The sequence below is a fragment of the Clupea harengus genome, chromosome 24, assembly GCF_900700415.2.
Source record: "Clupea harengus chromosome 24, Ch_v2.0.2, whole genome shotgun sequence".
Lineage (NCBI taxonomy): Eukaryota > Metazoa > Chordata > Actinopteri > Clupeiformes > Clupeidae > Clupea > Clupea harengus.
Window position 1 is genome coordinate 4,189,310 of NC_045175.1, and position 20,518 is coordinate 4,209,827.

Here is a 20,518-nt window from a genome sequence, read left to right on the forward strand (position 1 = left end):
CACTATGCACCTGGTTTTAGAGGAAGGTAATACAGAAGTGCACCAAGTTTACGCGACTGTGCATGTGTGTGTGTGTGTATGTGTGTGTGTGAATATTATAATTTCTGCGTTGTCCTACATAGCTTAACAAAAGGCCGATATACTGGTACCAAAATAGACATCGATCAACTTGTAGTCTGTGTGATAAGACAGGCGGAAACTATACCTAAGGCACCACCTAGCGGACGTGGAAGGAATGTCTCAAAAAGATGAGTTCTAGAATTAACCTTAACCTATCTCTAATAGCCTATCACAGACGATGTTCCATTTGATGTTTCTCCTGAGATTGTTGGCTAACTCATAACCCAATCAGAACTGAACAAGGAGATCAACAAATCCTGGCGGGATAGACTAGACACTTTACTGTGGACATGGCATATCGTGCATTAGAAGGCAGTGAAGTAGGCTACTGCAGCACTGTCTACTGTCTTTGGTTTCACCGAAGGCTCTCCTTAACCCTCTTTGTACATATGATAACATATGTCGAGTTTGTGTGAGTATGTCGAGTATGTCAGGAAAGACCAATAACACAACAGTCCGATAGGCCAATCAAGAAGAAGGCTATGACGTACTTGGCTCTTTTCTACTGTCGCATACTGATGACCTGAACGCGCTGGAAAATGGCGGCTGTGCAAGACGGGCCGATAGAGTCGGAGAGTGATAAGGAAACAAAGACAGATGCGTTGAACGATGGAGCTGGAAATATCACAGGTAGTTCGACGGGAGTTCTGTCTTCGCCGCCCAATGCAACCTCCTCAGCCACAGGCGCCGCGAAACCCATGGCGCCGCCGCCGCCTGGACCCGAGGACCAGCAAACATTGCTAGCCGTGCTGCAGTACCTCAAGAAAAACAACTTGTTGGAATCAGTGGATATTTTGCGTCGAGAAGCAGGCCTATCAGATGATGAAGACTCGCAGGGCACTGACGGATCAGGTTCTGCAGCGAATGCTGACGAAGGTGGGGACGCAAACTCCCTTCTTAACCGGGTGTCCATCGCTACCCCAGCCCCCGTAGCAGTTCCTGCCGCGCCGCCCCCCAAAGGTAAGAGCGCCTTTACTTGTAATCCAAACATTTACTGTGTAGCTGTCTTCTCTTTTTCGCTTTTGATAAATGGAAGGCTTGTGCCATCACCATGTTAGCTATCTTGCAAGCAAATGGCTAACTTCGCTCGTCAGTACACTGAGTTGTAAACCTGCCTTAACAAACCAGTTATGGCGAATTAAAGCACTCTTCGTTTCAAATCTAGCTAGTTACGGGCTTTTGCTGGGCACGTAAGTCGCTCAAGATATCTTTACAAGAGTGTCATGTGTGTTTTTGTTTACAGCAAGCGGAGGGGAGGACCAGCCAGACGTAAATGTTGTCCTGTCAGCGTACAGTCAGCAGGGGGACCCAGCTCTGTATGACACCTATTACACCGGTCTGAAGAACTTCATAGAGTCAGTATTGGATTGCCACCGAGCCGAGCTTTCACAGCTTTTCTACCCACTCTTCGTTCACATGTACTTGGAGCTGGTCTACAACAACCATGAGCAGGAGGGAAAAACTTTTTTTGATAAGTAAGTAGATGTGAAATCTCTTGTTTACGTTTTGCACAGTACATTCTGAACTAATAAAACTATCTGTGCTTACTTGACGAGGGTACAGTGGCTTTAATGAAGCGAGTCTGTTGAGTTTATTAGAATCTGCTGGTGGAATTTTTCCTTTCAGGGCCAACACATTGTCTTTTCTAGAATATTTTTGCATTACTGATTTCATTAGGAGGGTGAATTAGTCTTATCTATGTTATGACATTTTGTTTGGTTGGTGATTTAGTCATTTGCTCACCCCTGCAACACTTCTTCTTCCTCTTCCTCCCTGCTAAGAATTTGTTGGGTTCATCAATGTTTATTACTTTCAAAGTAAAACAAAATTCTACCCTTCTTGCCCTTATGATTCCTACTTCTATGTCATTGAAAGGCAGATTCGTTCCTAATTGTATCATGGAATTTAGTTTGGTTGGTGAAACGTCACTTGCTCACTCTACAACACTCTTCCTCCTCCTCCAGGTTCAGCGGCGACCAGGAGTGCTACTACCAGGACGACCTGCGCGTGCTCTCGAGCGTCAGCAAGCGGGAGCACATGCGCGGCAATGAGACGCTGCTGGACTTCCGCACCAGCAAGTTCGTGCTGCGCATCTCGCGCGACTCCTACCAGCTGCTCAAGCGCCACCTGCAGGAGAGGCAGAACAACCAGATCTGGAACATCATCCAGGAGCACCTGTACATCGACATCTTCGACGGCATGCCGCGCTCCAAGAGCCAGATCGACAGCATGTCCGGCAGCCTGGCTGGGGAGGCCCGCAGGGAGGCCAATAAAGTCAAGGTCAGCGCCGCGCAGCAGTGGGTTGAGGAAGAGGGACAGACAAATTCATTGATTACAATAGTCTGTCTGTTGTACTCTGTCTCGCTTTCTCTCTTGCGGTCCTGCATACTCTCACATCGTGTCTTGTTGCATTGCTGTACTTAAGTAACTACAGGAATGTGTACAGCAAACAATATATTACAGGTGTATATATATATTACAAATATATTACAAACACAGTGACTTGGACTGAGCCGTAAACTATCCCGTGCTTCAGGAGCACGGAAGGGAGGGGTGTAGTTTGATTGGCTGTTGAGCTCAAATATCAACAACCTTTCACCAGAAACACGAACTTTACCTTTAAGGTTTGAGGTCCGTGAGTGCCACAGAGGAATGGATTGAGGAATTGAGGAGTATTGATTACAGTTGTCTGTGTTTATTCTATGTCTGCATCTCTTTGTTGTTTTCTTATTATAGTCAAATAAGTAGAACCACATTTGTACAGAAGACACATTGAGGAAAATCTTATGCGTAGAATGAAATGTTTTCGTTGCATACATATACTGTGACAATCACAAAAAACTTAATTTATACTCATGACATGGCCATCCATGCTTTGTGTGTGCGTGTGAAGGTGTTCTACGGCCTCCTGAAAGAGCCCGAGATCGAAGTGCCTTTGGACGATGAGGATGAGGAGGCAGAGAACGAGGAAGGCAAACCCAAGAAGAAGAAGCCCAAGAAGGACAGCATGGGCAACAAGAGCAAGAAGCAGGACCCCAACGCCCCTCAGCAGGCCAGGTAAGCTCTGGGTGCCGAAGACCTCATTCCCTTTGACCGAGTGAGGTTTAAGGGGTGTAAAAGGCCAGGGACCTCTCAAATCGATATTCCGACGATATTTAGTTGTCGATTCAATATGTATTGCGATTCTTGCGATGTGCTTTGATTCTGTAAGTATATAAATTAGATGAGACAGTATTTTTTTTTTCGCCCAACAATTTTAGCTTCCTAAACTAGAGAAGAGTTGTCTCTACAAAATGTTTAGCTCTTAAAGACTCGTTACAGAGACCAGAAGTTATTTTGGACAAGGTCGACTCAGGGCTCAAAGCATCTGCATATATATTAATTAATCGATTTTTAGTAATTTTTATGAAACAGACTGGGTGGAAGTTGATTGAAAATAGATTAGAGATTAATAGATTTTCTGGTTGACTCTAAACTTCTGAACTGTAGTATATATGTTAAATGGCCTGCTTTTCTCTCTTCTTTTCATGTCTAGCAGCACCTCCTCTGTCAAGGGATTGCACGGTTTTAGAACTCTGACTCCTGCACCCACCTCGTCTTCCCCCGGCACGTCCTTTTCTTAACAGCAGCCTCTCCAGGGAGCGGTCCTAACCTCCAAGGGACTCCGTCACTTTTGAGTAATTTCATTAACTCCCTTGTTTTCTGTGTTTTTTCCCGTGTAGAATCCCTCTCCCGGAGCTGAAAGACTCCGACAAGCTGGACAAAATCATGAACTTGAAGGAAGCCACCAAACGGATCCGCCTGGGTCCCGAAGCCCTGCCCTCCATCTGCTTCTACTCCTTCCTCAACGCCTACCAGGTAAGGCAGGCAGGCAGGCAGGCAGGCAGGCAGGCAGGCAGGGGGGTCAGAGGTCACCAGACCAGATGGGGAGGATGTAGCTTCAGCCTGGGGTCAAATCCCCCTGTGTAGTGTGTTAAAGTGAGTGGCCGATGACATGTACGCTTCTTTTAATCTACTAGTGTACTACATGTCTAGTTGGTGTCTGTAAAGTGCAGTGTGGAGGATTCACTTAGGATGCTATATACGCTTCTGAAGAATGAAAAACAACAACAAAAAACGCCATTTATGTCGTGCCAGATGTTAACTCACTGTACTGTAACAATAACTGTCTTCAGGGCCTGACTGCAGTGGACTTCACAGATGACTCCAGTCTAATAGCAGGGGGCTTTGCTGACTCCACCGTCAGAGTGTGGAGCGTCACCCCGAAAAAGCTACGGAGAGTCAAGTCTGCAGTCGGTTAGTACAGTCGACCACTGATTTGTTCTTTGCAAATAAGATTCTAAGTGCATTCAAACCTTGCAGACCAGCAGCCAGTTGTCACGGTCACCCTTTATTGCTCTGTGTATCCAAAACGGCCATGACATAGTGATCGAGTTACAGACCGAGTCTTTGTAAAGAGAATGACTGTTCATTTAACATGCTGTGGCTTCCTGACTGTCTGCAGACCTGAATGTGATCGATAAGGAGTCGGACGACGTGCTGGAGCGTATAATGGACGATAAGACAGCGAGCGAGTCCAAGGTCATGTATGGTCATACTGGACCAGTGTATGGCATCAGCTTCAGTTCGGACAGGTAGGCCGGAAAGGTTTTAACTTCTGAATTTATTCTGTGCATTCACTGACGCCGACTGGTAAGTCTGCTTCGAGGTAAAAGTGCCGATTTATAGAACACAGATAGGATTTAAACACTACATAAAATGAATATAATTATATGAAAGTAAGTTTAATAAATATCATTTCCTGTATTTCTTCTCCTTAGGAACTACCTGTTGTCCAGCTCGGAGGATGGCACAGTGAGACTATGGAGTCTTCAGACCTACACGTGTTTAGTCGGCTACAAAGGACACAACTACCCTGTTTGGGACACACAGTTCTCTCCTTTCGGGTACTACTTCATCTCTGGAGGACACGACCGAGTAGCTCGGTGAGTAGCAGACCTATTGTTTCTGTACTTTGCATTGAAAAGCTTACCCCTCCTAAAATCGATGTTCCTCAACAGTCTTGTGTAGATCTTTTGACAGAGTAGTGCTACCAATGCTAAAATGAAAGATTATGGAGGTATACAGTGCACATATGCCACAACACTTAAAATGAATCACTTTGAACTGTCAAACTCTGTCAAACCTTTGGCTTTACCTTGTAGTTTTGGAAGATATTCTCACCGTGTTTTTCCTGTAACAGGCTATGGGCCACCGACCACTACCAGCCTCTGCGCATATTTGCGGGGCATCTGGGTGATGTCACCTGCACCCAATTCCACCCTAACTCAAACTATGTGGCCACGGGTTCGGCTGATCGTACCGTTCGCATGTGGGACGTCCTGAACGGCAACTGTGTTCGCATACTCACTGGACACAAGGTAGGGAGGGGCTTGAGGTGTAGCTGAATTCTCTTGGTCACTAGAGTGCAAAAAGTTGCCCATAAAATATTAAATAATTACAGTTATTAATGAACAGTGGATTTATTTATTTATTTAATCACTAACCTTAACATAACAAACAATTGTAGCCAAGTCAAGCCCAATGTTTTAACCTGTTAGCCTTATGTGTTCCTGTCCCACAACTAGCAGCAAGGTGTGAAGGAGTTAAATGTAAGAGTACTTCTCTCGTCCCACAGGGGCCCATACACTCCTTGGCCTTCTCTCCGAACGGTAAGTTCCTGGCCTCGGGAGCCACGGACGGCCGCGTGCTGCTGTGGGACATCGGCCACGGCCTGATGATCGGGGACCTGAAGGGCCACACCGACACCGTCTACGCCCTCAAGTTCAGCCGCGACGGGGAGATCCTCGCTTCAGGTTTGCAGATATTTCAGAGGATTATGCCCGTTCCCCACACCGATTGTGTGGCGTGTGCGTGACCGCTACGTCCGCTGAGCTGCTGCAGTGGTGGCGGCTCACGTGCTTTTTTTTTCACAGTCAGCACTGCTGCTGTGGCACTGCTACTGTGGCACTGCTACTGCCAGCACTATCTTTCTACATTGAGTTTGCCTTTGATTAACATATATAATTAATAATTATTATTATATATATATATTAATTATATTAATTATAGCATACATTGGGTTTCTGCTACAACTTCATGTATAGTACACATGTAGCCTCCACTTACACCTTTCATAACATGCAATTGCTAAAATGGTTTAAAAATATATCTTTTCATGTCAGTGACATATAACCTAGACACCTAGGGGTCAGTTATGGTATGTTAGGCCTATTCCTACTCTTCACCTGCGTCCGTGGTTAACTAAAAGTGCACCACTCAACCGACCGGCACTGCTACTGCCAACCCTGTCCTTTCCTACATTGGGTTTGCCTTTGATAATGGCCATAAATACACAATGAGTTTGGTGTCATCCATCGTTGATGAGCTTTTAAATTAGTTTACCCGCGTTCAGAACAAGAGGGCACTGGAAACTACCTCACTTCACCTAATGTTCTGTTAACTTAACACAAGATAATTACAGCCTACATTGGGTGTCTGCTATAACTATGTAGTACATGTGTAGCAATGCATGGTATCAAAATTTGTATAGTATGTTCTGTTACTATGTGCTGAAATAGCTGCTAAGGTCATGACCTTCAGTGGTGACCTTGCCAAGGTCAAAGGGTCAATTTTGAGGCAACGAGATGGAGCACCATTTCGCTATCTATTAATAGTCTGTATCCTTTTTGTCCACCTCTTCCAATGTTTGCATTTTAACATTGAATAAAAACTTACTTCCAGGTTCCATGGACAACACAGTTCGCCTGTGGAATGCCTACAAGGCGTTTGACGACGTGGAGACAGACGACTTCACCTCAGCCACAGGTCACATCCACCTGCCTGAGAACTCCCATGAGCTCCTGCTGGGCACCTACATGACCAAGTCCACGCCAGTCATCCACCTTCACTTTACACGACGCAACCTCCTACTGACGGCAGGGGCCTATAATCCTCAATGACCCCGTGTATTTGTTCCCCCCCCCCCCCTTGTTTATTTTACCTTAGGACGATTCATTTTTGTACTTACTCACAAACACGATGTGAGGAGTGCTTATCTGCATGAAGTGATCAGGTCAAACAGACTCAAAGTGCTAACATCTTTTTAACGGTAACCGAGTGCGTGTTGGATAACTTTTTAAATCTAAAGTTCGGTTGAAATGGTTGACTGGCTGGTGGATTCGGGGAGGATGCCATTTTTAAAAAAATCTTCCAGGAGTGATCCCTGCTCCCTTTTAAGATGGCAAACCAATGTTTCTCTCCTCAATGTGAAATAAGATTCATTGTCATCTGCATACATTGTTTTTATACTGGTCCCATGGCCATTTCCCCCCCCTGGTTTTCTTGGTTTACAAATGCTACATTTATTCATCACTGCCATTGTCCCTGACTTCTGCCTCACTGTGTACAGACTTTTATATGCTGGTGCCCCTTATGTAAATAAAAACAATTTTTTTCTACAAGACATTTGATACAGCCTTTATTATTAACATGCTGCATAAGCAGAGATGGCGTCAGACACAAAGGACATCTAATGGAATCCAACCCTCCATACAACGGAGCAAACGAACACTGGAATCCTGTTGGAGGAGATACACATCACCATTAAGTTTTATACACACCACCTTTAAGTTTTATGAGCAATGACACCCAATGTCACTGACAATGCAACCCGTGAAAGCAATTCATTAAAAGAAGTAGTAATTATATTGTTGGGGGGGGGGGGGGGAATAAGGATCTTCCAATACCTACTTTAAATTAGCTAGCCCTTGATGGCCTTCTCCTTCTTGGGCTTCAGCTTGAAGAAGAGGGCAATGGTAGCTATGCTTGCATATGTTAGAAGGACACACTATGGATAGAAACAGATTTAGGCACATGTCATTCACTGCGTCGGGCACCCTTCAAAGCTGCACATCGCATCTAGGATAGCCTAATTGTGCATTCATTCATATTCATTTAACAGTTTTAAGACAACGGGGACACACTTTCAGAATGGAATGTGTTCTTGGAAGGTTAAACACCGCTTGGCACATGCTGGGGCTAGAATTTCACGTGAACCCCACCATGTTGCTCTATACTGGCCGCGTTAACTTACGTTCCTCCTGCCTGTGATGGTCCATGCGTTGAAGTACTTGGCAAAGCCAGTAAACTGGTGCTGCGTTCCTGCATCGTGTCCGCCCATGTTTGATAATATGTGATCCTGCGGGAAGAAATAAAACATTTGCACACAATGGTAACGCCAATGGTATGCCCTCTCAACCTGACGTTCTGTTACTCTACTTACGTAACTTGCTACAATACTGTGGACATACTGCGGTACGTGCACCAGTTGACCAAATGACAGCAAGGGGACTTTCGACTCACCCCGCAAAATGGCTTAATTTGCGCCATCTAATCAAGTTTGAACGTTTGGGGAGCATTCAAGGCCATATTAGTGACAAGACATTTACAGCAAGCTATTGCCAGCAACGTCTATGCAAGTTTGCTAGCTAGCTAGCTTCGTAATTTGCTAGCCGATTAGCATCCCAGTTAACTGGTAACAGGATTACTGTCATGGTTCTAATCAACTAAATAAACTAGACATTTAAATAGCGGTAACAGAGCTGCATAACATTCAAGGTAGCTAATACATAACATAAACAGCACATATTCGACAAGTGAATTCACATACCCTCTACACACGACCCTGTCTTTAGGAGGAACTGATGTCCTTCAGTTGAGTCCGAAAATGGATAGCTCCGGAAATCCCGCCTTCACTACTACCTCCGTGTAATTCACTAAAGGCCTTCTCTCAGTGGAAAGGTTACACGTCAATCAGCAATATTCCAAACACTATTCGTCACATTTGCGGTTTGTCATTATGTACTTCTATTTCATTGGTTCTTGAAACCAGATATTATGCTTCCTGTTGTTTGTTTTAAATCCACCCCCTTAGTGTTTACTTCCGGTTCGCGATTACCTTACGAACATGTGAGAGTGTATACAAGCAGTTTAATTTTGGGAAATATTGAAGGAATTTCAGTTATCGTTTGGGTAAGTACAAATTCACAAAACGGAATTTGTTCACGTAGACATCGTTTACGACGAGAGCATTAAAGAGTGCTCGATAGCAAGTAGGGCACACTAAACGTACCCACGTGTAACCATTTTGCCTACTGGGTGGACAGAATTCCATCATAAGCATTATCTTTCTACGTTTAGTGAAAACCTGGGTACATATGTGATCTCGCGTATTTTTACCATGCGTTTTTACCTGATTTGTTAACATGTATTGTGTTGATAGATAGCATTATATTTACTGGGATTTTTAGATATGAATTGCCAGAAATCACCAGGTAGGCTAATGGTAACGTTACCCTGATTCTCATGTGGGTTTGTGTTGACCATGAATCGGCTGTCTTTTGGTTCAGGTTAGATTATTCTATCATGGCATCGGCAGAGGAGGACTTTCCCCGTGGAGGCACAGCCAAGACCACGCAGGTGACCAAGCCTGAGAAATCTCGAGTGGAAGTGGACAACCTTTTCGAGGTAAAGTGCAGTTGAAGGACTCATGTGTTTTATGCGATGTGTACTTACTCAAGACGTATTTGTTTAAAAGAACAAGAATTGGAATTGACAGTCATAACTGCAAGAGCCCATTCCCCCGTATTATTAAACTACTTTATAGAGGAACATTTATTCTACTCAGCGCTGTTGTATGTTAGGCTCTTGAATGTATGTTCAACATCCATGCTCTGGGAATAGCAATATCTCGGTAGTGTTCTATTTTACTGATAGTCAGTGTGACCGATAGCAATTTTTAATCATTCTGTTACATTAACCAACAATGCATAGCCACCATCATAGGGGATGTACTACTTGCTGTCTTTGATTTATTTTTAAACGAAATGAAGGGTTTTACAGTTGGTAGACAATCGTAATATAATATGTTTTCTTAGACACGTGTTCCTGAGGTTAAGAAGAAAAGGAAGTCTACCAATGAAGACGAGGAGCAAAATGCCAAGAAAGTAAAGAGCAAAGAGGCCTCCCTAAAGCTCAACGCTGCTTCAAAAGTAGACATCCTACATCTGAAAGTATGTATGCAGAAGAGCAGTGCTTGTAACATGCACGTCACAATTTATATCTCCATTTTCTACATAAATGAACCTCTTAACTGGATGCGTTCTAACTGAATTGTTGAGAAATGTGCTTGTTTGTTTAAACAAATCCGTTGATCTTCACAGGATCTGAAGGTGGGCACCTTACTGCTAGGTTGCGTCAAGGAAGTAAATGACTTTGAGATTGTGGTCGGACTTCCCAGCGGCCTAACAGGATACCTGCCTGTGACCAACATCTCTGAATCTTACAACAAGATCCTCAGTGACCAGCTAGACAGCGGAGAACTTGTGGAGGTATAACAAAAATAACTGTTAAAAATGTTATTATAGTTCATGTGACCAAATGTTAATAGCTTGTAAATCTAACCTACTTAGTTAAGTTTTTGCCCAATATGGGGATGCATTTTGTTTTGAAAGACTTTGGAGTTACTTGACAGTGTTTGTTTGTTTGTTTGTTTGTTTCCAGGATTTTGTGCCTCTCCCTCACCTCTTCAGTCCTGGCTGCGTGATCAGATGTGTGGTGTCCTCTCTGGTGGAATCCAAAGACGGTAATGTGAGCCTCAAGGTGTCCATCAACCCGAAGGAAGTCAACAAAGCCTTGACCTCCGGGTCCCTGAAGGCTGGCATGGTGAGTGAGTGCTGTGGTGCTGCTGATTTCTCTTGGCTCTGTCATTCTGCTTAGAACAATGATATTAGCGTAGCTGCATCGGTTATCGGCCAGTCTGTTAAACAATCGAAATTGAAGTGCATGATAAAAGTGTATGATAAATTAATATAATAAATATCTCATATGTGTATTGTCTGTGTTGAATATAGACCGTCAGTGGATGTGTGGAGAGCATTGAGGACCATGGCTATCTCATTGATATCGGCCTCAGTGAGACCAAAGCTTTTCTTCCCAAGGCGTCTGCAAAAGCCTCAAAACAAGGTATCATGTGACTCTCGTGAACAGCTGGGTGATAGACAAATCTGAGGGTGAATGTACTGGGTTTTGTAGGCTTTGCTCATCTAGATTACCTCTGAGAGCTGTTGGCATCTTGGTAACGAAATGTGTGGAAAATTCTTAAAATGTTTTTTGTAAAAAAAAAAGAAAGGACACTCCGTATCATATAGTAGTAGACAGGCTGGTGAGAGTTAGATTGAGAGCAGGTCATGGCGTATGACCGCTAAGTACTTATAGATTACTTAGGAGAAATCCACAAATGTATAGAAACTAGTCGGGATCTGAAGTCCCACTGTAGTAACTTTGATGACGAGAACTTCACACAAAATGCTTGTTTTCTCGTGGCTTTGCTGTTGTGCCATCTGTTACCAGTAGGGGGCATATAAACTCCCAAAAAGCAGAGCTCAAGTACCAATGTAGAAAATACTGTACAAACATTACCTCAAGGAGCAGACTTTGACTGTGAGAATGCCATGTCTCTCCAAAACCCAGGCACTTTTACTAATTCAAAGCGCTTAGTTCACGAACTCAACATGCGTTTTCTCTATGTCTGTTTATTACCCCCCGTGTCAGACCTGAAGCCGGGGCAGTACGTCGATTGTCTGCTGGAGGATGTGAAGAGCGAGGGCCGTCTGGTCCGTCTGTCCGTGGACCCGTCCGCCATCTCCGAGGCCGTGGCCGACACAGAGCACGGCTGGACCCTGAGCAACCTGTGTCCAGGCCTGCTGGTCAACGCCACGGTCAAGACGGTGAGTCACACGGCTGCTTCGGCTGACAGTTGTGTAGAAATGACCAGGACCCACACGGTGACGGATTTATTTTGCTTTCTGCATAGTGCTGTGATTGACCTGTTTCTGCCCCCTGGTGTCTCTTGCCCCCTTCCCCCCCCCACAGGTGACCGCTCATGGACTCATTCTGGAGTTTCTCGCCTCCTTCTCTGGCCTGGTTGACTTCATGCACATTGACCCAGACAAGGATTCCTACAGGAAAGGAGAGGAAGTGAGTCCAGTGTCCACCAGCATTTTTTTCATATCAAGATGCTGTTTTAGTATTAGAACACAGGCATTTGAACACTTCTTTATTATTGATGGTGTAAAAAAAATCCCTTTCAGTGACATAATTCATTTCACATACATAACCAATGCTGTTAAAGTATTCATACGCTAGCATGATGAGGGTTTTTTTGTCTCTGGAGACTGACCGTAAGACTGCTCGCACATTAGCCGCATCATTAGAATTGTATGGAAATAAAGTGTGAGTACAACCTCATCCGAGTCACTGTATCCTTCATCTTCATCTTCATCTTCATCAGGTGGTGGCGCGGGTGCTGTATGTGGACCCCTCCGACCGGAAGGTGGGCCTGTCCCTGCGCAGCCACCTCCTGCCACCGGGGGGCGCTGAGCTGGACTGCGTGCAGAGCGAGCGCGTGGGCGAGGTGCTGCAGGGCTGCAAGGTGGCGGCGGTCCACTACCACTCCGGTGCCATCCTGGAGCTGCCCGACGGCACTAAAGCATTTGGCCACGTGAGTGAGACAGAAAGATCTAGAACGTGTGTGTGTGTGTGTGGTGTGGATAGTTGGTAATGTTGGTGATGTTTAAATAGAGTTTCTACCTACCTTGCACTTTACATCAAGTTACATGTTTCATTAGATTAGTTAGCTTACAATGTTGTTGACGACCTGGTTCTCTGCTCTCCACGCAAGGATCAATAATGCTATATCAATATAAAGTTATGCATCTGACGTTTTTGTGTGCGGCCCCCGGCTTATTAGCACAAAGGAATCGAATGTCCTTTCCTGTCAATGACCGATTATCAAGAATGAGTGGAATTTCTTCTTCGGAGTTTCGAAAAGCTGTGCCATGCTCTGATGAGCTTTGGACATGTTGTTTTGTTCTGCAGAGAAACCAGCTGAAGGAACCCAACGAGCCGTTTGAGCCGAGCCACCTGCAGGCCCAGCCTGAGCTCACCTGCCGCATCACCGACTACAGCCCACTGGAGCAGCTGCACCTCATCAGCCTCCGCAAGTAAGAAAGCGCTTGTGTGTGTCTGTGTGTGTGTGTGTGTGTGTGTGTCTGCGTGTGTGAGGCTATGCGTGTGTCTTTGTGTGTGCGTGTGCACAGTATGGATTTTGCCTTGTGTCTCATGCACATGGTTGTGTGTTTATGTGGAGGCAGTGTGTGTGTGTGTGTGTGTGTGTGTGTGAGGGCAGAAGAGCTGTGTATCTTGTTTGCCTCTGAAACATGAATTTATAAGGTGAATTGATACTTATTACAAATAATAACTTTTATACAAATAGACTAAGTGTGCAGTTGACTGGCGATTGTTGGCTTGCTGGTGATGAGTGAGTTGAGATGTTGAGGCCACTGGCACAAGTGTTGGTGTTGGTGTACTCTGTGTCTGAGCCCTGGCTGTCCTCTTCCAGGAGCACCATCGAAGCCCCCTTCTTCAGATACAGCGACCTGAAGCCTGGGCAAATCGTACAGGTATTTAAACATGATCTTCTATGTTTTCCTTTAAACGAGCCAGTGCACTCTTCGCTCCTGTCAGTCAGGTTCCAGAAGATTCAGAAGATCAGCACTTTAGCACTGCAGATGAAGTGTGTTAAGCTAGAGTGTGTTTTTGGAAGGGGATTCTATTCCTGCTAGCTTAGGGTTCCACTTTGATTGGTCCATGTGTGTAAGCACATACGTATGCTTGTTAGTCTCTCAAATTTCGCATGTCCTGTTTTTATTTTGTATTAGTTTGTTCTTCACCCAGTGATGGTTTGTCAATCTAGTATGAACTCAGTGTATTTAGTACTCTCTCCCATCAGACGGTTAAGGCTTAACTTTACATTCTAACTGGCACCCTGGTCTGTAGGATAGTGCTGCATCGACGACACTCTACCCTATTTCCAGACCCTTCCACGTGCCACACGGGTAACTCTTTATCACTCTATGCATCCGCAGGGCACCATCTTGAGTCTGCAACGCTTTGGCCTGATAGTGAGGGTGACGAGTCACATCAAAGGCTTGGTACCACGCATCCACTTGGCAGATGTCGCCATCACCAACCCTGAGAAGAAGTTCACCGTGGGCAACAAAATCAAGTGCAGGGTCAGTCCCTTCTCTCTGTGTGTGTGTGTGTGTGTGTGTGCGCGCGCGCGTAGGATGAATTGTGTAGTTCATCATTGTTTTTATTGTAACATTCTGCTTTGGCAACACCGTACATGAACTACTATGAGTATATGTAGGAAATGAATGAAGGATTCAAAATATCCGTTTGGATTCATATGTCTTTCATATGTTTAGATTGCACATGATTAGGTATAAAGCATGTATGTGTTTACCCATTTCTGCCACATACTTGATGAGTCTGTATCCTGGTGTTGATGTGTGTGTGTGTGTGTGTGTGTGTGTGTAGGTGTTGTCAGTGGATGGTCCTGCCCGGAAGCTGTATTTGACGAGAAAGAAGGGGATGGTGGATTCCTCGCTGCCGGTGTTTGCCACATACGCGGACGCCCGCGTGGGCCGCATCGCGCACGGCTTCATCGTCTGCGTCAAGGAGTTTGGCTGCATCGTGCGTTTCTATGGCGACGTGAAGGGCCTGGTGCCCATGCGGGAGCTGAGCACTGAGCACGTGATGTTCCCCCAGCAGCACTTCTACTCCGGCCAGGTCCACACCACTCTACCCTTCTCTCACTCTTTCCCTCTCTCTCTTTCCCTCTCTTCTCCAGCCTCTCTCCCTTTATCTGGGCTTATTTAGGTCTTACTTTAGATACGTTTCTCTCTCTCTCTCTCTCTCTCTCTCTCTCTCTTTCTCTATGTACACCCCTTTCTCTCCTCCTCACTTGCCTCTTTCTCTTGCTCTCTTCTGTCTTGCTCTGTTCGCTCTCACTTCTTTCTTTCTTTCTTTCTTTCTTTCTTTCTCTCTCTCTCACATTAGTGTCCCATCTCTCACTGTTACTCTCTCACACCCTGCCTGTCTCATTTCAAGTAGTCAGAGCATCTCTACACTGTTAGATTTCCCCAGGATAGGGCCAAACTCTCTCCCCCCCCCTCCCCAAAAGTGTCCTTTGTTGTTGTTTTACTTTCTTTCCTTCCCTCCCTCTGTTTGTCTCGACTCATCCCTTCCAAAGCTCCAAGGCTGCTCCTTCCTTCCACTCTGTTTTTTTTTCTCTCTTGTGTTTCTCTCTTTCACTCTTGTGTTTCTCTCCTTCTCTCGTGTGCAGGTGGTCAAGGCCAAGGTTCTTCAGTGTGACCAGGAGAACGAGAAGCTGCTGCTGTCCTTCAGAGCCGTGCTGCAGGGGGACACCGAGGGCCAGGAGCAACCAGTCAAGCCAATCAAGCCAGTCAAGCCGGTCTACGACTTTCATGTTGGAAAGGTGACTTACCTGTTGCATTGCATCCCTAGTTATGTTACGACAACAGTAGATATGGTTATGGTTTACGTGACGAGCAGTTTTAACGTCAGCTTTGAGATCAGAGAGGTGAGTCGCTCTCAATGTAGGCTTGACCCTGTAGCACACACTCTATATTTTAATTTATTTAGGTTGAGATACCATAAATTCTAATGAAAGTGAGGGATATAGAGACAGAATTCCCTCGTTGAATGAATAAGTGTGTGTGTGTGTGTGTGTGTGTGTGTGTTTGTGCTTGTGTGTTCAAGGTAAACAAAGACTTGGTGTGTGTGTGAGTGAACATTTATACCTCTCTCTCCTCTCTCACAGAATGTAGAGGCGCGTGTGGTCAGTAAGGTCCCGGAAGGGCTGAACGTGGCCATCCTCCCCGAGGAGGTGCCCGGCCTCCTACCCACAATGCACCTCTCAGACCACGCGTCCAACTGCCAGCTCCTCTGGGACGCCCTGCAGGAGGGAGACATCATCTCAGACGCCGTGTGCCTGAGCAAGACCAAGCAGAACGTTGTATCCTTCCACACTCCATACTCACGTCTATCTGTCTTCTCTGTCGTTTCTCGTTTTCACTGTATTCCTGTCCTGATGTGTCATTACTCTCTGTCAATGGTGACAAGTCTTCGGTGGTGAAAATAATGCAGAGAACACAGTGGAATATGTAGCGCATCATGCTGTTGCATCACGCATGCTGTTGATGTTGATCGAAAGAGAGCCCAGAACCTAGAACCTTGTACCTAGAACTTAGATAACAGCATATATTAGTGTTGTGCTTGTATGGTCTCAGTACATCTTCAACACGGTTCCTTACTAGGAAGCACCAGTCGATACATCCTCAGCTACGAGTTCAGTACCAGGTTTAGTGCAAGTGAAACACCAATTCTAATGAACTAGAGGCCTACATGCTATACTGTTTAGTCTGAAATTCCTTCTCATTCTCTTCAGTCAGCACTCCCCCAGTAAACAGAGTAAGGTTCATTTCCCTCGGGATCAGGTCAGGTCCATAAGGGCATCAGAACTGATGAAACAGAAACATCTATGCCTTATTTGTGCTGTTGGAACTAAAGGTTCTTCTGCCTCATGGAGAACCCCCCTCCCCCCCACCCGTTATTTAGAGTAGGGCTGGTCTTATCCAATCCTTTTTCCCTTAACCGACCCCCCCACTTCAGATCCTGACCAAGAAGCCCCTGCTGAAGGCGTGCCTGGAGGTGGGGGCGGCGGCCACGGAGTTCTCCGGCCTGAAGCTGGGTCTGGAGCTGACGGGCTGGGTGAAGAACATCATGGCCTACGGGGTGTTTGTGGAGTTCCCCCACGGCCTCTACGGCCTGGCCCCCAAAGCTGTAAGTCACCGGCCAAATTGTGCCCCCAAGTCGTGGGTGTGTGTGTGTGTGTGTGTGTGTGTGTGAGAGAGAGTGTCAAGGGGTTGTATAAAGCGCCTGTCTGTGTCAGCAATGTCAGTTGTTGGTGGTGCATTGGGAATGACTATAAGTGATTTTAATTGACCATTAAATTCATTGGAATTAAGAAGGATGGAATATGTGCTTGTGATGGGCTAAAAGCAAAAAGTCAGAGGTCTCAGTAATTCCAATTAATAAACCAAAATATATTTATGAGGGGGAAGGTCACCACGTCTCTTTATGGGATCTTGTCTGTCGTGGTGTTCCCACCCATTTTGTAAGTGGCTTGGGGGAGGGGGGGCAGTTCACTTTTTTTGCCCGGTTCCTTAAGTGTAACTTTGTAACATTCTTTTGCACATCACCCAACAGTACCGTGCCTCATTGTCTCTCCCCTCCTCCACACAGGCCATGAGCGACCAGTTCGTGTCCTCCACGGCAACCGTGTTCCAGATGGGCCAGACGGTGCGGGCCAAGGTGACCAACCTGGACGAGGAGAAGCGCCGCTTCCTGGTGTGCCTGAAGGCGTCGGAGCTGAGCAGCCCAGATGGAGAGGGACAGGAGAGACTGACCCGGGGCCTGCAGGAGAGGAAGGTCGCCACGGAGATGATGACCGGAAGAGGTGAGTGAGAGAGAGAGAGAAAGTGAGTTGTTGGGAGATTGGGGGAGTGAGTTAAGAGAAAGTAGATGAGAATGAGAGAGATGGAGTGAATGATATTGAGTGAGGGAAGGGGGAAGGTAAGGGATTGAGTGAGGTGAATGAGTGAATGAGTGAGTGAGTGAGTGAGTGAGTGAGTGAGTGAGTGAGTGAGTGAGTGAGTGAGTGAGTGAGTGAGTGAGTGAGTGAGTGAGGTGAGTGAGGTGAGTGAGGTGAGTGAGTGAGGTGAGTGAGGTGAGTGAGTGAGGTGAGTGAGGTGAGGTGAGTAGGTGAGTGAGTAGGTGAGTGAGTAGGTGAGTGAGTAGGTGAGTGAGTAGGTGAGTGAGTAGGTGAGTGAGTAGGTGAGTGAGTGAGGTGAGTGAGGTGAGTGAGTGAGGTGAGTGAGGTGAGTGAGGTGAGTGAGGTGAGTGAGTGAGTGAGATTGAAGGAGATGGATAGAATGAGAGCCTGAGCTGTGTGGAGAAGGAGGAGGGGAGATGGTTCTGAGGGGACGTGGTTCTGTGTTATCGTCACAACAGATCGTCTCAAGGGAATTATTTAATTTCGTCACCTCTCACCTGAAAGTTTCCACAGCGGCACAGTAAACACCTGAGGTTGTCACCCAGGAGAGCCCGAAGTATAGAATACGCTATGGGGTTGTGTGTCTGTGAGTGTGTGTGTGTGTGTGTGTGTGTGTGTGTGTGTGTGTGTACTTGAATTTCAGGATATACCGGAGATCCGAAAGCATAGTATTGTTGCTAAGGTACTGTGCTCTCTCATAAATCAGGATCTCCAGTTTTATATTGGGATTCATTTGGATGTAAATCAGCCCCAACTCCCATAGTGTGTGTTCAGGTGCTAATTATGATCGGGGAAACACACGAAGCCTTGCAGGCCCCCCTGGAGGAGGAGACGAGGGAAATCATTGAGCTAATGAGCTGTTTACACACTCAAGTTCTGTTGATGTCAGACAAGTTTTATTCTTTTTCTTATTCTCTCTGTCTGTCTGTTTGTCTTTTCTCCTTCAATCTTCATGACTTTCCACTGCCCACATTTCTCTTGTTCTTCTGACCTCATTCTTTACCCCTCCCCCCTACTACTCTCTCTCTCTCTCTCTCTCTCCCTCTCTCTCTCTCTCTCTCTCTCTCTCTCTCTCTCTCTCTCTCCCTCCCTTTCCCTTTCTTCCTCTCTCTAGATGGCTCTGATCTGTTGCAGCAGCTGACCTCATTGGTTGTGGGCAGCAAGCTGAATTTGACGGTCGGTGAGGCGCAGGAGGACGGCTCCTGCTCCTTCTCCTCAGACGACCTCCCCACCGTCTCCATCCTGGCCTCCAAGCATCACGTCAGCGGTGAGGAGCTCCTGGGCTTAACGGCTCTGAGTAGAGCTAGGCGTGTGGCCAAACAGCTCTCAGTTTGTTTACACTTTCAAAGCAGTTCCAGGTCCAGAGAGGGTTTTTAGCTCCCTATCCCGTGTCCTGTAGCGGCATTTTAGCTCCCTATCCAATGTCCTGTAGCTGTGCTTTAGCTCCCTATCCCATAGATTGGGGATCCATGTCAACACACAGGGGTGCACACACTTGTCCTCTCTGAGCCAAGGATCGATCACCACCACCCCATTCTTGCTTGATGTACAATAGGCCTCATCACGGGAGAGGTAGACAAATCGGACAAATCCCTGTGTCGTCAGGGAGGATTGTAGAGGCAACAGGTGATTGACACTAACCGGTGCGGTGAACACATGGGCATGCCTGAACACAGCGGTGGTGCTGGACAACATGCGGGAGATGGAAGACTGTTCACTAGCTACGAGTCTAGAATTTTCTATGATAACTGCCTCTGGTTTCAGTGTTCTAAATGGGCCGTTGGTTTCAGGTGTGGAGCTGACCTCTGGACAGAAGGTCAAGGCGGTGGTGCTGCATGTCGACCCCACGACCCCTCTGGTGCACATCTCTCTCCTGCCCGCGCTGCTCGGCAACAGGAAAGCGGTGAGTTCCTGAAAGAGCATTTACCGCAACATTACTTGAGACATGACATGACCAACCGGTAGTGAGGCTTAAACTGGCTTATCTAGGCGTCAGTATGGACAAAGGTGACTAATGTGTGTAAACACAGACTGTTATGGCTCAAGAGAGGGAGCCTATGTATGCACCATGGAGCCATGAATCAACCACTTCTTCTCAAACTCTGATCTTAATTAAAGAGCTGTGTCACTTTGCTGTGTAACCAAAAAAAATGAACTTGCCTGCATAGGCCATTTTGAACTGAACATCTGACCTGTAAATAAGTGTGAAGATGAAGAAGCGAATGAGATGAATGTTTGTCTGTTTTAGTAACTCACTCATTATGTACCTCATGGCCTCATTAGTGGTTTTCGTTCTACACTCATGTTCATGCAGTTGGAGAGTGGCTCAAAGCATGTAGCTGAGATACAACACATTGAGGGCGACTTTGCTGTGGTCTCCCTCGGCGACACGGCCCATGTAACCGTTGTCCCGGTGACGGCTCACCTCAACGAGACCTTCGGCAGCGAGTCCGAGCGGCCGAAGCCCGGCGACACCCTAAAGGGAACGGTCGTCGTCACGGAACCCAGCAGCAAGGTCCTGGACGGCCTGCCGCTGGTGACCCGTGAAGCCGGGGGCGTCGCCAAGTGGTCCGCCACGGCTATGGCTGCGGCCCGGGGTCAAAGGACGGTGTCAGAGGGCCGCGCCTCGCTGCACAGTTTCCGCTGTGGGGACCTGGTGACGGCCGTCGTCAGCAGCATCAAGCCCATGCAGGTACACTGAAGATGTTGAGTTCTTCTTGTTGTTCTTCTTGTTCTTCTTTTTCTTCTTGTATTTCTTCTTGTTCTTCTTCTTCAATAATGACTAGAAAGTTCTTCTCACAGAATTGGTGTTCATTT

General features: G+C 46.3%; 3 protein-coding genes across 3 annotated transcripts in view; 2 read left to right on the forward strand and 1 right to left on the reverse strand.

The window, feature by feature from the left end:
• The first annotated feature begins 276 nt into the window (after positions 1-276).
• taf5 (TAF5 RNA polymerase II, TATA box binding protein (TBP)-associated factor) lies at positions 277-7,622 on the forward strand. Its single transcript, XM_012817177.3, has 11 exons — positions 277-1,080; positions 1,364-1,595; positions 2,085-2,400; positions 3,014-3,177; positions 3,843-3,978; positions 4,296-4,416; positions 4,625-4,754; positions 4,941-5,105; positions 5,363-5,540; positions 5,798-5,975; positions 6,904-7,622. Exons 1-11 carry the CDS (start codon positions 660-662, stop codon positions 7,119-7,121), a joined length of 2,259 nt encoding a protein of 752 aa, XP_012672631.1. The 5' UTR covers positions 277-659; the 3' UTR covers positions 7,122-7,622.
• Positions 7,623-7,624: 2 nt separating this feature from the next.
• On the reverse strand, positions 7,625-8,947 carry atp5md (ATP synthase membrane subunit k). The gene is made up of 4 exons (XM_012817178.3): positions 8,831-8,947; positions 8,255-8,359; positions 7,912-8,008; positions 7,625-7,739 (listed from the first exon to the last, which is right to left on the reverse strand). Exons 2-3 carry the CDS (start codon positions 8,339-8,341, stop codon positions 7,922-7,924), a joined length of 174 nt encoding a protein of 57 aa, XP_012672632.1. The 5' UTR covers positions 8,342-8,359; positions 8,831-8,947; the 3' UTR covers positions 7,625-7,739; positions 7,912-7,921.
• Positions 8,948-9,080: 133 nt separating this feature from the next.
• pdcd11 (programmed cell death 11) overlaps positions 9,081-20,518 on the forward strand; it is a 22,444-nt gene continuing 11,006 nt past the window's right edge. The window contains exons 1-20 of the mRNA XM_012817174.2: positions 9,081-9,192; positions 9,570-9,687; positions 10,098-10,232; positions 10,383-10,550; positions 10,723-10,884; positions 11,073-11,184; positions 11,773-11,948; positions 12,094-12,198; positions 12,512-12,721; positions 13,099-13,223; positions 13,622-13,682; positions 14,148-14,294; positions 14,602-14,853; positions 15,410-15,562; positions 15,908-16,102; positions 16,759-16,929; positions 17,392-17,605; positions 18,816-18,968; positions 19,492-19,604; positions 20,016-20,393. Of these exons, the coding sequence (XP_012672628.2) occupies positions 9,586-9,687; positions 10,098-10,232; positions 10,383-10,550; positions 10,723-10,884; positions 11,073-11,184; positions 11,773-11,948; positions 12,094-12,198; positions 12,512-12,721; positions 13,099-13,223; positions 13,622-13,682; positions 14,148-14,294; positions 14,602-14,853; positions 15,410-15,562; positions 15,908-16,102; positions 16,759-16,929; positions 17,392-17,605; positions 18,816-18,968; positions 19,492-19,604; positions 20,016-20,393 (3,132 nt within the window). The 5' untranslated portion in view covers positions 9,081-9,192; positions 9,570-9,585. The remainder of the gene's footprint in view (positions 9,193-9,569; positions 9,688-10,097; positions 10,233-10,382; positions 10,551-10,722; positions 10,885-11,072; positions 11,185-11,772; positions 11,949-12,093; positions 12,199-12,511; positions 12,722-13,098; positions 13,224-13,621; positions 13,683-14,147; positions 14,295-14,601; positions 14,854-15,409; positions 15,563-15,907; positions 16,103-16,758; positions 16,930-17,391; positions 17,606-18,815; positions 18,969-19,491; positions 19,605-20,015; positions 20,394-20,518) is intronic.

Excerpts from the sequence above, each read along its gene's own strand:
- taf5 (XM_012817177.3), top strand. The coding sequence starts at position 660 with ATGGCGGCTGTGCAAGACGGGCCGATAGAGTCGGAGAGTGATAAGGAA. Across the intron at positions 2,401-3,013 it reads GGGAGGCCAATAAAGTCAAG|GTGTTCTACGGCCTCCTGAA; the intron begins GTCAGCGCCGCG and ends GTGCGTGTGAAG. Across the intron at positions 5,976-6,903 it reads CGGGGAGATCCTCGCTTCAG|GTTCCATGGACAACACAGTT; the intron begins GTTTGCAGATAT and ends ACTTACTTCCAG.
- atp5md (XM_012817178.3), bottom strand. The coding sequence starts at position 8,341 with ATGGGCGGACACGATGCAGGAACGCAGCACCAGTTTACTGGCTTTGCC. Across the intron at positions 8,009-8,254 it reads CCATCACAGGCAGGAGGAAC|TGTGTCCTTCTAACATATGC; the intron begins GTAAGTTAACGC and ends TTCTATCCATAG.